The 13,129-nt window shown below is 37.7% G+C and overlaps 1 protein-coding gene across 1 annotated transcript in view; it reads right to left on the reverse strand.

Annotated features, from left to right (window-relative positions):
• Positions 1-598: 598 nt before the first annotated feature.
• celf6 (CUGBP Elav-like family member 6) overlaps positions 599-13,129 on the reverse strand; it is a 145,027-nt gene continuing 132,496 nt past the window's right edge. The window contains exons 12-13 of the mRNA XM_013909446.1: positions 10,322-10,471; positions 599-3,858 (exon numbers count right to left, since the gene is read on the reverse strand). Of these exons, the coding sequence (XP_013764900.1) occupies positions 10,344-10,471 (128 nt within the window). The 3' untranslated portion in view covers positions 599-3,858; positions 10,322-10,343. The remainder of the gene's footprint in view (positions 3,859-10,321; positions 10,472-13,129) is intronic.

Raw genomic sequence — 13,129 nt, forward strand, 5'->3', positions numbered from 1 at the left:
AAATGTAATAGGAGCACCCGTTTTAAAAATGTTGAAGTACTGATTTCACATTGCCTAATTTAGCCCTGGCATAGCAGATATGCTACATGATCGCTGCACTGTTAGCCAAGCAGACAGCAGGATACTAGGCTAGGCTGAGTTTTGGCTCACTGGGGACTCAACCTGCCATTAGTAGTGGGAACTAGTACAGCATCTGGTATAAGACAGAAAAGATTACAGGATCAACCATGCAAGGTTCGTGTTGGAAATGTATTCTAGAGATGGCCAAGACAAGCAGAGGATATTGCATTGCTCATGGAACATTAGATTTCCCATTGATTAGCTCAGCTTCACTTAAATAATGAGCATAAATGGTTTGTAGAACGTGGCTTTGTTTTTACTTACTTCACATTAATTCACAAAGCTCCTTCTATCAGTAACACATGTCAAATGAAATGACAGAGGGAGGGCTGGGTTTTATCTTACAGTATTTAAAGGCAATCCTTAAGAAGTCCTTAAGAGCTGATATATATTCAACCATACCTCATTCAACCATCTATATAGATTATATATATATATCTATATCTATATATATAGATATATATATATGAATGAGGCTATAACTTGCAGGCATCATCTTCTGAGATGCAGTGTTGCTGCTGAAAGAAAATTCACAACAACAGGCCTCACTGCAGCTGAACAGTAACAGAACTGAGGATTTCTAGTAAAAAATGTTGGATTTGACCCAGTTTTAAGCAACTATTGCTGCAATGTTTGTGATAGAAAACAAAAACGAAATCAATTTTGCTACCTGCCCTTCTCTTTTAGTTTTTGGTCAAATTACTCTGGAACATTAAAACCTTGCTATGATATGGAAGGTTTTATCCCTCATCCTGCATTGCCTCTTCGGTAAATTCGGCTACATTATTGGTGCCAGGTCAGCTGTCACCAGCCTTGCCAGGGAGTAGGCGCAAACATAATTCTCCCTAATCTTCCTTCTGTCATCCATGTGCATGCAGGGGACCATCTCTCCCGTCATTTGGTCCAAGTGATTATCCCAGTGATTTTTCACTTGGTTGCTGCTAATGTATAGAGGCTGATGATTACAGTGTGATTAGGGAGAAAGGTGAAATAGCATGTCTAATGTGGTGCAAGAGATAATTGAAGGGTAGTGAGCACAGGCATTAGGTAGGTTCGAAAATGCTGCTCCAACGGGAGAGCCGCTAAACAATTGTGCCGTGATTTAGAAAGGCATGGCTGCTCTAAGGACGGGAGAAAAGGAAGTGCTACGTGGAATGTTAATATCAAGGGCTGAAATTAGTACCTTCAGCTTTTTTTTAAGTGGCAAAGGCAGTATATTAAAAACTATGAAATCTGCTGGCACATTTAATCAGTCCCTTCTTTAGTGATTTGGACCAATTCTGGTCTGATTTTCTAGTTCAACAAAAAAGAGGGAGAAGAAGACTCTCATTACTTAACATGAGCTTGTTGGACTGGTGCCTAAAGTATTAACTTGAGGTCCTACTTGACTGTTTAATCTGCTTTTGAAAGCATATAACACAGATTATGATTAGATTATGTATACTGTTTGCCACCAGAGCTTAATTAGGGTTTCTATTTTTTTTGGTTAAATCATCTGGCATCACCTACCAGCATCAGCTTAAAGGATCTCGGTGTGATGAGTTCTTGACTTCCCCTCTTCTCCCCACTCTCTCCTTGCTTCTGTCTAGCCTTGCCAGCTGTCAGTGCTTAGAGGGCTGGTATATGGATTTGAGCTGGTGTTCGGCGGAGAAAATTGGGAAGTGCTCGTGGTGACTGAAACAGCATCGCTCCTCCCCCTAGACTCACTCGAAACATATTGATCTGGTTTTAGAGAGGAGCCTGCTTCCAGAGCTGTAAATTGTTAAAAAACAGAGGCTACAGGACTCTAAATCAAGACACGACACTACTGGAGTGCCTGGCATCAGTGTCAGTGTAGCTAAAGATGAGTTGAATGATTTTAAGAGTGACTGTTAGAATTATCTTAGATCGAGGCCATTAAGCTCTACTTTTTTTTTACCATGGACTTCATGAATAATGTGTACATTACGCAGGTCAGGGAGCATGTTAACAGTGGAATTAACATTACACAGGTAAATGTGCTCTAAAAGCCGGCACTCCTTTCCTGCAATACAGAAGTAAATTGAATTCATCTTTAGAGAAATTTGCCAACAGACAAGAATGAATTTTTCTCAGTCTAGAGTTTTGCAGCAGCTTCAGTGGACACACACATATCCTTGACATGTCACTCAAAATTTGTGGCTGCTTATGATGGGCATACTTTGTTTTTTTGAGAGAATGCTGATACCACAAGAGCCAATTCATTACTAAACCAAATACATTCTGCTGGCAGTTACAATAGCTATCACTTTTTTCTCCTTCCCTCTTTACTCTTTCGGTCATGACCATCCATTTGTCCATCTCACTTTTAATCATCTCCTTTTAGAAGTTTGTGGCTTCATATTTCACACTTCATGTAGCAATACAAAAAGGCCAACAACAAAAAAAAAAAAGACACCCCATGTCCATTTTACTTGGTCTTTACAGTGGATTGTCGCTTGAACACAAAGGCCAGTGAAGCCTTAAACATCTGCACCCCGTCCAGCACAGACATCAGTAAAGTCAGTCTTTTTTTTCTTCTTATTCTTTTGTTTTCTTCCAGAAGATCATCTCCATATCTGTCAGAGAGTGCGGTGACTTGTACATAATGATGAGCGCGATATCCAGTGGCTGATACGTTAACATCCAAGAGAAAGAGAGTTGTTGCGTTTAGGGGCAGATGAATGCTTCCCCCCACACCATCCCACCCCTCTTTTGCCCCATTTTCATTACAACTTCAAGTATTTTTTTAAACAACAGCAAAAGTTAGCAAATCTACACTTTTTTTTTTCTAGTCTACTCTACTACTCTACAACCTGGTGCTAAATCAGCATCCAGAGCAAAAGATCAGCCCCTATACTACGTTTCCATGTCTTTTTTTATACATTATTTCCATGTTCTTTTATTCATACTTACAGTAGGCCACTGGATATTGATTTAATGTTTTTGTTTTTTTGTTTTTTTACTACGAGTAAATTGTAATACTTGCAGCTACAAGGTATGAGTTTTTAAATATATATTTATATATTTATATATTTATATTCTTTTAAAAAGCGTTTAGTCCTTTGGTCCCTATTTCCTAAGGAATGATGCATGTAAATTATCCTGGATTCTCCACTTTTCTCCTTTTCTTCTTGTTTTCTTCTTCGATCCAGAGCTTGCCCTGTCACAGAGCACAACACCTGTGTAGGCACAAAAACCAAAATGGCAGCAGGCTGGTGTGTGTGTTTGTATGTTTTGTGTGTGTGTGTGTGCGCACACGCATGAGTTTGCTTCAGTTCTTGTGTTGGCATTTGCACTTATTTATACATGTACAAAGTTTTTTTTTTTCCTTTTTTTTTCTTTAAGTGTAGCATTTTTGAAATGTGTATGTTTGATTTGTTTTCTGTGTTTATCTATATCCTGTGTCAGTATGCATGCTTTGAGCATAATGAGTCTATAAAGGTTTTTTTTTTCCATCATGTCTAAAAAACAGCAGCAAAAAGTTGGTCTCTGCAAAAAATCTTCTTCCACAGACGCCAAAGCAAAAGAGGAAAAAAAGAGGCATTTGCGAAGAAAAACGAAAATAAATAAACAAACAAAAAAACCCGACAACTCTGGGATCCTTCTCTCAGTCACCCAATCTTTCAGCGGCTTTCCAGGAGGATCAAGGGACCACCCTTCCTTCATGATATGTAGCAGAGCAAGAAGTCTTTGTACTTTTACTGCACTTGTGGAAATAAGGTGTTGTGGCCCTTCATCCTGTGACACAGAGAAAGAGAGAAAGGAAGAGAAAAAGACAGGAGAGAATAAGGAGAGTGGATTCAGTGGGGCTGTGGCAAACATGCTCAGGGTTGCTGGCTCCTGGTTATCACACAGACTGACAGGCACAGCCAACAGCATGAGAAACAGACGGGGAAGAGGAAAAAAAAAGAGGAGCGTGTCAATCACAACCAGAAATAAGTGGGCTAGAGGTGGGGTGGGAAATTTGTGTTTTAACCATATGGAACAGACATCTACACTGTGACAGCACTAATCCAGCGAAGGCCTAATTTAAACTGACTGCATCTCCCTGATTGGAAAAAAAAAGTTGCCCGAGATGTTGCTGCCATTCATCTTTTTGTTAATTCATTACAAACAGGCTACAAAGGAACAAGAAGGAAACATAAAGAAAACGAGACAAGTGTGTGTGCAAGTTCTAATATTGCAATAATTAGAATCACGTAATAACTGACAGTTGTCCATTATGAAAAAGATACATATTTCAAGAACTAACCTCTAATTAGGATAGCATGAAAAACAACTCCCTTGCCTTTGTGCTGGATTGATATGCTGCACTGTTACTAAATGTGTCTGTGCTGTCGAGCTTTGGGTTGATAAAAGATCTAGTTTACAGCCTATCATCCCTAATATGTTGTGAGCTATGATGTGGGTGAAGAAAGGCTATGAAATCACAGCAAATCACTCTCTGAGAGTGAACATGAAAGGGTCTGACTTTGTGACGAGAACATGCGCCCAGACGCTCTTTGTTCTACCTTTCCATTCCTGTAAATGAGCTTGTTACCATTTCATAATAGATCTGCTTTTTAGATGGGGGAGCAGCGATTCAAACTTATTTCTTATGTGTGCCAAAGCGAGCCCGGCCATTAGCAACATAAAGCACTAACAGTCCCAATTACAGATGCCCTATTTTATAAGCCATTCGCAATTCTCCCTATACATGTAGCTGAGTAGAAACACACAGTGGCTTTCAAATTGATCATTTTTTCCCCAAGTAAACAGCTTCTTTGAAAACATCACAACTGTTTCATGCAGTAACTTTGTCCAGTAACAAAGAATTCCTTTCTTTCTTTTCCCTTCACAAGCTTTTAGTCCTAATATTATGCCTCCGCACACCACCACCTACTTGGATGGCTCCATAAATGACACCTGGCAGTTAGGAGGCATAGCTGATGCCAGAAAAACCTTATGCCCCCTGGCGTGCCTGGCTAGACACCCCCTGAGTTCACTGGATAGACTAAGGTTGGGAGAGTCGCCTGCAGGGCTTCTGAAATAATAGGGTAGAATGTGCTCAATGAAAACTACTAACGCTTATCAGTCTTGGCCTTGAGGGTTGGAAACAAACTCACTTGCAAAGAAAGGACCTTTTCACTATTAATTTGTATGCTGCTTTTTTGTACACAGAGCAAAAATTGTACTACATACAAGCAGCAAAACCGAATACCTAAATTATGCGGTGCTAGAATCACACTAAAAATATAACAAGCAACAGGCAGCCACAAATAATCAATCCAGGTATTTGTATTTCATTCTATCTTTTGTACCCTACTTACACCTCTCTGTACAGTATGGTGTATGGTGGACGGATTTTGGGTACGCGGGTCTGTAGTGCCGCCAGCAGCTTTTCTATCACTGTGTAATTGGTTTGCACCCTCATAAATAAATAAATGGGAAGTGATTCTCGTGTTAGGCAAACAAAACAATCTTGCTGAAGTACTCCCTGTGCAGATGGAAGTAGACTGTCAACATTTGCCTGTGCTCTCTGTGTGAACGTTAGAGATTTAATTGGCTTCACAAACATAGGGTCATCTTGGCCATCTCTCAACTAAACAGCTGTCGAACAGAGAGAGGAATAGGTCCTTTTTGAAAATAAGTAGACTTAAAGAATAAAAGTTTTCTGGAAGAAAAAACGCTTCGTGATGTGAATGTGAAGAGATAGAGAAATCGAAAATACAGTACATCCATACACATGAACCCCACAAGAGAAAGTAAAACATCACAAGGGCACACATTACAATAGCACAAAGGGTTAAAGGCCACTTCCAGTTATAATCAACCAACAAGTCAGCACGTCAGTTACAGGTACCAGCCATGAAAGGCATCGATTACTGCACTCCACAAACTGCCAATATACAATATACAGTATATATAAATATATATAAAAGTAGGGCAGAATATAAAGAGAGAGTTTAGAGATATCAATCAACGCCACGTCATGCAACGCAGTCACAGGCCCACCACATGACGTCATCCAAAAGAAAATGACACCATGGGTTCAACTTACAGCTGAGGGAACTTGGCCCCATGACAGGTGTGGGGGTGTGTGGCTATAGCGGAGAAAGGCCACCTCACACTGTGATTGGCCTTGTCAGGTTGCCAGGTTGGTAAGGGTGCAAAAGAAGGAAAGAAACAATGGGATTTTCTTTTCCTCAAGTCAGAATTCAAAGCACCCCATCTATTTGTTCCATACTCACTTATTCTGCCTGACAAATCAAATGAGGTCATTATAGTTATTACCATAAAACTGAAAAAAAAAAAGACAAGTAAAACAGAAATAACAGAGCAAATAATCTTCAGTGCAGCACAGAAAAAAGCCTCTTTGTACTTTAGTGTGGTGGTGAAATATTATTGGGTTGACAACATCTGCAGGTTAAAGGTTTGAATTGATGTTTTTATATTCGCAAAGATAACCCTTACGGCAAAAATGCATATTTCAGAAACTTGTCCTGTCTACAGTAATTGGATTTGCCTTGCATTGTTTGCTATGAGGGTACAGTGAGTGCTTCAGGTTTTTTGCATTAAGTTTATCTTTAAGACACAGAACGCAATTTCAGAGTAGCAGGGCTCCTGAGACCAGAAAAGGAGAATGCTGTCTGATCGTGTTTTTAATTCAACTTCAAAGCAAAAATTTTCAGTGTTACAGAAAAAAGGCCTTCTGAAGTTATCTACATATTGAAGTTTTTACCTATAAGGAACACACACATGCACACACAGAAAATCATCATTCAAGTTTCATCAAAGTTTTTCATCATAATAACGCATTAGGGTTGGAATTTAGAAAATTAAACAGTTGAACTTTATTTACTTTAAGCCCAACAAGCCAATGTACTCTCTCCTGCTATAAATAAATGCTTGTGCAATAATTTAAAAGAACATATCTAGAAAATATACACTTTGTTTTTATCGGCCATGATTTTTAGGAATCTATTAACCTAATTGCTCAAATTGACTTCAAAAAGTTAATGCATTTATTTCCTTAACATTTCAATGCTTATTATTGGTCTGTCTATTAGTTTAAAACAACCAAAGTGGTGTAATTACATAAGCAAAACACAAAGATGGCACAATGACAGAGGGATACATTGAAAAAACAAGTACGCACACATACTGATTAAGTGACAGAATGTCATTATGGGAAACGTGTTTGCTTGGAGCCATTCTGAAAATATTTCAATGACTGTCATGTCATTCAGTGCTGTTGTATTTTCCATTTGCTCCTAATTCAAATTCACTCACTCCTTTTCTCTTCTTATGGTATCTTCTTAATTAGCGAGGATAGCTCTATTCAAATTATATCAGAGAACTGATAAAGGGAGCTGTATCAGTATAGGATACCACCTTCTATGAATGCTTTTTAGTAGAATAGAATAGAATAGAATAGAATACCAGAATAGAATACGTGCCTGTGTAATTGTAATACAAAAGTTTCCAGGCAATTGGTTTACGATGTATTTATATTGTCTTTTCACTGACAACTGTAGTTTGTATTAGATAATTATTTGAGACTAGATGCACTAATCTAACTTTTTCCAGGTACAATAGGTATCACCCAATACAGCAGTCCTATCTAAAATAAAGAACTTTATTCCACCTAATTTTCTTTTAATTAAAATGTAACAAATAAATGTATGTCATTTTACTGACTTTATGACCATGGATTAATTTGCACTAGTCTAGTTTCAGCAAGAGTTATTAGACTGTTGCACGCTAGTTTCTCCTAATCTCAGGACAGTACATTACACCTCTGTAAATGCAATAAAAGCTTTCCAATAAGTGTAAAATCAAATATAACAAGACAGAGAGAGACTGAAAAGCTTAAAGCATTCTTATTAAGGATTGGCAGTCATGTAAACACATTTGACTACAGTTTACATTGAAGTAAAAGCCAACCTTCAAACTTCAAACCTTTAGTTGTTAGGTTCCTCAATGTTATATAAGCTCCTATGTTAGTAACTATTGCCATTCTGCTGAAAAGGGGAATAATGAACACAGGCTAATAGAGGACTGAACTGAATAGATGAGCCTCACAGATCTGCTTGTTGTGACTAATACCTGATCCAGACTTTCAGTCAGGATTGGCCCAGTACCCAATTTAAATATCAGATCGATGCATCCCTATATGTTACAATGGAGAATTATTCTATTGAGGCATGTTGCTACCTTAAGCAATCTGTATTGTTATTGATTTTTATTGAAGCTCTCACATTTTAAGGTACCTAATAGGGAGCTGTTGACAGAAGATTTCTTGCGGCAGATACACTAAGTGTGAAGACAGTGGCACAATTTTTTTTTTTTAAATTTTGCCTCTATACACAAACACAGTGGACCTAAAATCAAAAAATGAGGTGTGTTTTCAAAACAAACTAACATATACTTTAATAAAAGTATTGTTTGTAATACTTGGATGACTTGGATAAAACTTGGACATTATCAAATTCTGTGTTTCCTTCCTTGAGATGCTCTGCCAGGCCTTTAATAATTTCAATGGCCTCTTTCACTTCCAGTGACAATGACGCTCTAGACCTTTTATTGGGAGTTCAAGTTACCAAGTGGAAGTTCGACACTTATAATCAACTACACAAATACTTAATTTTTTATGCAATAGCAGGCGAATAGGCCTCATCTGGCCAAGTGTTTGTCAATCAGCTGTCTTTTGAGCCTTTGAAATTGGGGGACTATGTAAAAGAATGTCATAACAGTGTTACTATGCATGCAACTATGCATCCGTGTTGTTGTGGAAGCATTAAAAATGACATTTCCATGTATGTTAATTTCATAATAAAATATACAACACTATTTTCACTTCATAAAACATCTCTATAACCCTTGGTTACAACTAAATAGTTACAATAGAGCAGGATTAAGCTAAAAAACAAAAACGATATCTTAGATTAATAATTGTTTATAAGTACAAGTCTTTGAGTGAACAAAGGCTTTTACATTATGGTTGTCCCATACATGCTGATGGCATGAATCACTGATATCTATGGATATATAGAAAGGCCAGTTTTCTGTATCCTTTAACACTGAACACAGTGTTGCATTCTAGTGCACCAAATGCAGAATGCCACAATGGGACTGACAAATACTGATAAATATAGAGCACAAACATTTAAACGTGCTGCACTTACTCTTAATACTCATTAGATGTCTGAATTGACTGTATAATTTTTTTTTCTTTGATAAAGGATCAGCTTGTATATTGCCAAATAGCTGACATAAGTCTAACGCTATTTGAGGAGATAAATTATTGCATTTGGAAATTTGTTGCTAAACAACTTGTATCGATTTCCAGTGGAGTATCCAGTAGACAGGTAATTATGCACAGCTAGGTATTGATGATGTCATTTATTTGCCCTAAAGCATCCTGCAGGTCCAAGTTAGGCTAGGCTAGACTAGACTCCCAGAAGTAAACATAAAACAAATCTGTGCAGCAGGGAAACCTGGCAGAAATCACCAGAGGTTTTTATGAAAAGGTCCTGTAAAATCTAGAAACATTGACACTTCTTGATTATCTTGATTATAGAACTATGTTTTTCTGACTGTAAGTAGTTGACACATTTTGTGGACTAATTTGTCTGGCATATAGATGACTCTGTAAATTTCAGTATTTTATTCAATGATGGGATTTTTATTTGGTGGAATAACGGAAGGTTGAGAGTTTATTTTCTTTTTGCTAATCTCAGTACAATAACCCCCCTGTAAAAAGCAGCCCACACTTTCACATTTTTTAATATTTGAAATGAGCAGAGAAATTCACAAAAGCGAGCTTGGGAAATGTTATTGTGTAGCTCATTTCATTACATTCTCAGTTAATACTCAAATGCAGTTCTTTATTTATACAATTTTTTAAATTCATTTCTGAATTTCTGCATTGAAAGTATACAGTATTACTTTATAGTTGCTCAGATAATAAGTTTGAATTTTAGGAGCAATCAACATTTTCATTAGAAGTTACAATGAGATTTGCAGGAGTAAGTTCACAAACATTCTAGTCTTCTGTATTGTGTCCTATGTACTGCACTGATAATATTGTAAATTCAATTCAATTTTGTATAGCGCCAAATCACAACAGGAGTTACCTCAAGGCGCATCCATACCTTTTTCAAGTGAAGTAAAACGCTTTTGAATGGCATGGGACATTATAGCATGGGTGTTACTGTACCTGGGTATGAATAGCAGACGAGTCAGTAAGGTCGGTTGGCATCTTTTGGCCGCTTTAGCTGCACCTTCAGCCTCTTCATGCCTATCTGAAAGCCATTCATGGCCTGGATAGCGGCTTGAGCACTGGATGGGTTATCAAAACTCACAAAGCCTGGGACAAGTACACAGAACAGGAGAGAGATGGGGGCAGAAAATGGGAAAATGAAAAAAGAAGGAAGGAAGAAAGAAGAATAGGGAATATGAGAGAGACATGAAAAAGAGAAAGGGATCGGTTAAGGAACAAAGAGGAAGACAGGTGAGATGAAAGAAGCAAGAGAAGGAAAAAATACCCTTTTTAACTCCCAACAATGGCAAAACAATAGGTCTTTGTTTTCGCTTTTCAGGCGATTAATTGAAAATCTCCGAATTAAAAAAGAAGATTAAACAAAATACCAGAAAGGCTAATAACGTAATAACACAGATATAAAAAAAGCAAAGGAGTACCATTAGAAACTGGGTGTTCAACTTGAACAGAGAACAAAAAAGAAAAAAAAGGTGTTCAGAGATATGAAAGAGAGAAAAGGAGTCTTGTATTATGTGTAGCGCAAATGTTGCGCCTGTAAAAGTAAACTGTGTGTTGAGCCATACAACTACACCAGTGGTGTGTGTGTGTGTCTGTGTGCATGTGTATACATATTTTCATGTATGTGACTGCATCTAAGTAAGGAGCAAAGGGCATCGGGGACGTGACGAGATGCTAGGAGCAAGGTGTATAGGACGGAGGTGCCTGCTGCTCTGAGTTATCACCTGGGTGTCGAGGCGGAATGAGCCCACAGCTTTCCACACTGGGACTCCTTGCCTGGTCTTATCAGACACCTATGTGATTGACGGCCGGAATTTTCCGCCTGCCAACTGATTTGATCACACCGCTATGGGTCCAATTTAATTTGGGGGGAGAGGGCAGGCTTTTGTCAGTACGGGTGAGATAAGACTGCTGCTTTTACAAACCCTTTAAACAAACTGAGCAGGGAAGGGCCTGTCAGTTGGTAGTGATCCCCCTCCCAATCCTACAAACACATCCATGCCTACACTATCCCTGGCTTTAATGAATCTCCATACCTCACATTTACATCCACATGCCAAATAGGTGATAGGATTCTAGGGGTCAAAGTAAAGTATAAAAGGACAAGGACTACCCTGCAAACTCTTGAATTCAGGCACATAAAATAAACAAGGATAAACAATATTTGAGTGTGCTCCTGATTTAAACTGTTTTCTTGAGGTTGATGTTTCATTCCTGTGATGTGGCATGGAGTGTGTGTTGCAGTACAACTCAAACCCCAAACACTTCTACCGCTTGAAGTACAGTTCTTCCCACAACCATCCATATCAGCAGCATGCTGCAAGCTTTGTAATGTTATACATTTCTAATAAAAACACACATTGAGGAGCAACAGGGAAAATCTAAGTCGAGGTGCCAGGTTGAACACATTAGATTACTGCAGGAGTGAAGTCTTACATTTCCCCCCTACCCCCCACCCACCCAAAATACTGAGATGACCAGAAGACTCACACACAGTTGTGGCGTGCAGTATGCAGTAATGATTTTTTGGTAAATTAGTTTATTTGCTTATTTGCTGTGATGATTAGTTTATGTTCTTAGGTACTGACAAACTATCTACAGTATATGTCCTTTTATTGAACATATAACATAGCTGTTTATGGATGTAAATGTACTATATGTGCACTTTCGAAGCAAACAACAAACATGCAGAGGCAACTCGTCTTGATTTAAAAATAGAAAAGAGGTATTAAAAGGCAAAATAAAATGGCAAAAAACAAACATGTAGAAAGGGTAAGATGTTTCCGGTGTTCTCTAGGTTAGCTGCATCTCCTTGTTTTCATTTTTGCACCGTATTTAACGTGCTTCCTGTGCGTATGTGTTACGCCATTCTGAGAAGACCTTTTGAAATGTATTTTTAAGCTAATTCCGCCTAATTCCACTTAACAAGGTAAGCTTTGATCACTTTTTAAAAGTCAACAGCGAGTGACTGAATGCAGAGGATTAAGACTAATTTTGTATCAGAGCCCAGGGTTAAAACCAAACATAATAATAACCATAATAATAATATAGCTCTTCATCAGTGGATATATATGGAGTTTACAGATTACCCTTAATATATGTTTTATTAATTTCTGAGACTCAATAATTCATTAATGATTTAAAAAAAGCTTGGTAAAATTATGTATTTTATAGTTAACAATTATACCAAAGTATATTACAAAAGACTGCACATGGAACTGTAGCATGCATCTGTTGCGATTTCTTGTCATCTTATTGTTTTAATTGTTTTGAGGTGAAATATTCCATCTCACCTGCACAAGTGTTTAATATCACACCACATCGCACACTGATATCCATTTTTTCATACTGCAAATAAATGCACTAAACTAAATAGACTAAATTTACAGTTATAAATCCCTTACGAGTATACTGTTCCAGGTTACATCCTTTAGAAGTAAGCATATTCTTTGAGTGTGCCTCCAGTGACCTCCTTTTTTATCACATTCAAATTCTCAAGCTTCTCTGTAAACACTTGGGTAAGAGGACGATCTGTGATTATCTTCTCACAATATGCCAAAACAAAAAAATAAGGTAACACATGCATACATATGGTATTTCTGTTCATTTGCTTACAAGTAGCCTTCTGCCCTGACGAGCACTTGGACAGAAAAAAAAAACAGAAAAAAATCTTGGCTAACTAAATGTCATCTTACAGACTGCTTTATTTAAATGTTACATATATAAATAATTAGCCTGCCAAAATTT

Source organism: Pundamilia nyererei, unplaced genomic scaffold (genome assembly GCF_000239375.1).
Source record: "Pundamilia nyererei isolate P.nyererei 1_Seehausen unplaced genomic scaffold, PunNye1.0 scaffold00025, whole genome shotgun sequence".
Taxonomy (NCBI): Eukaryota; Metazoa; Chordata; class Actinopteri; order Cichliformes; family Cichlidae; genus Pundamilia; species Pundamilia nyererei.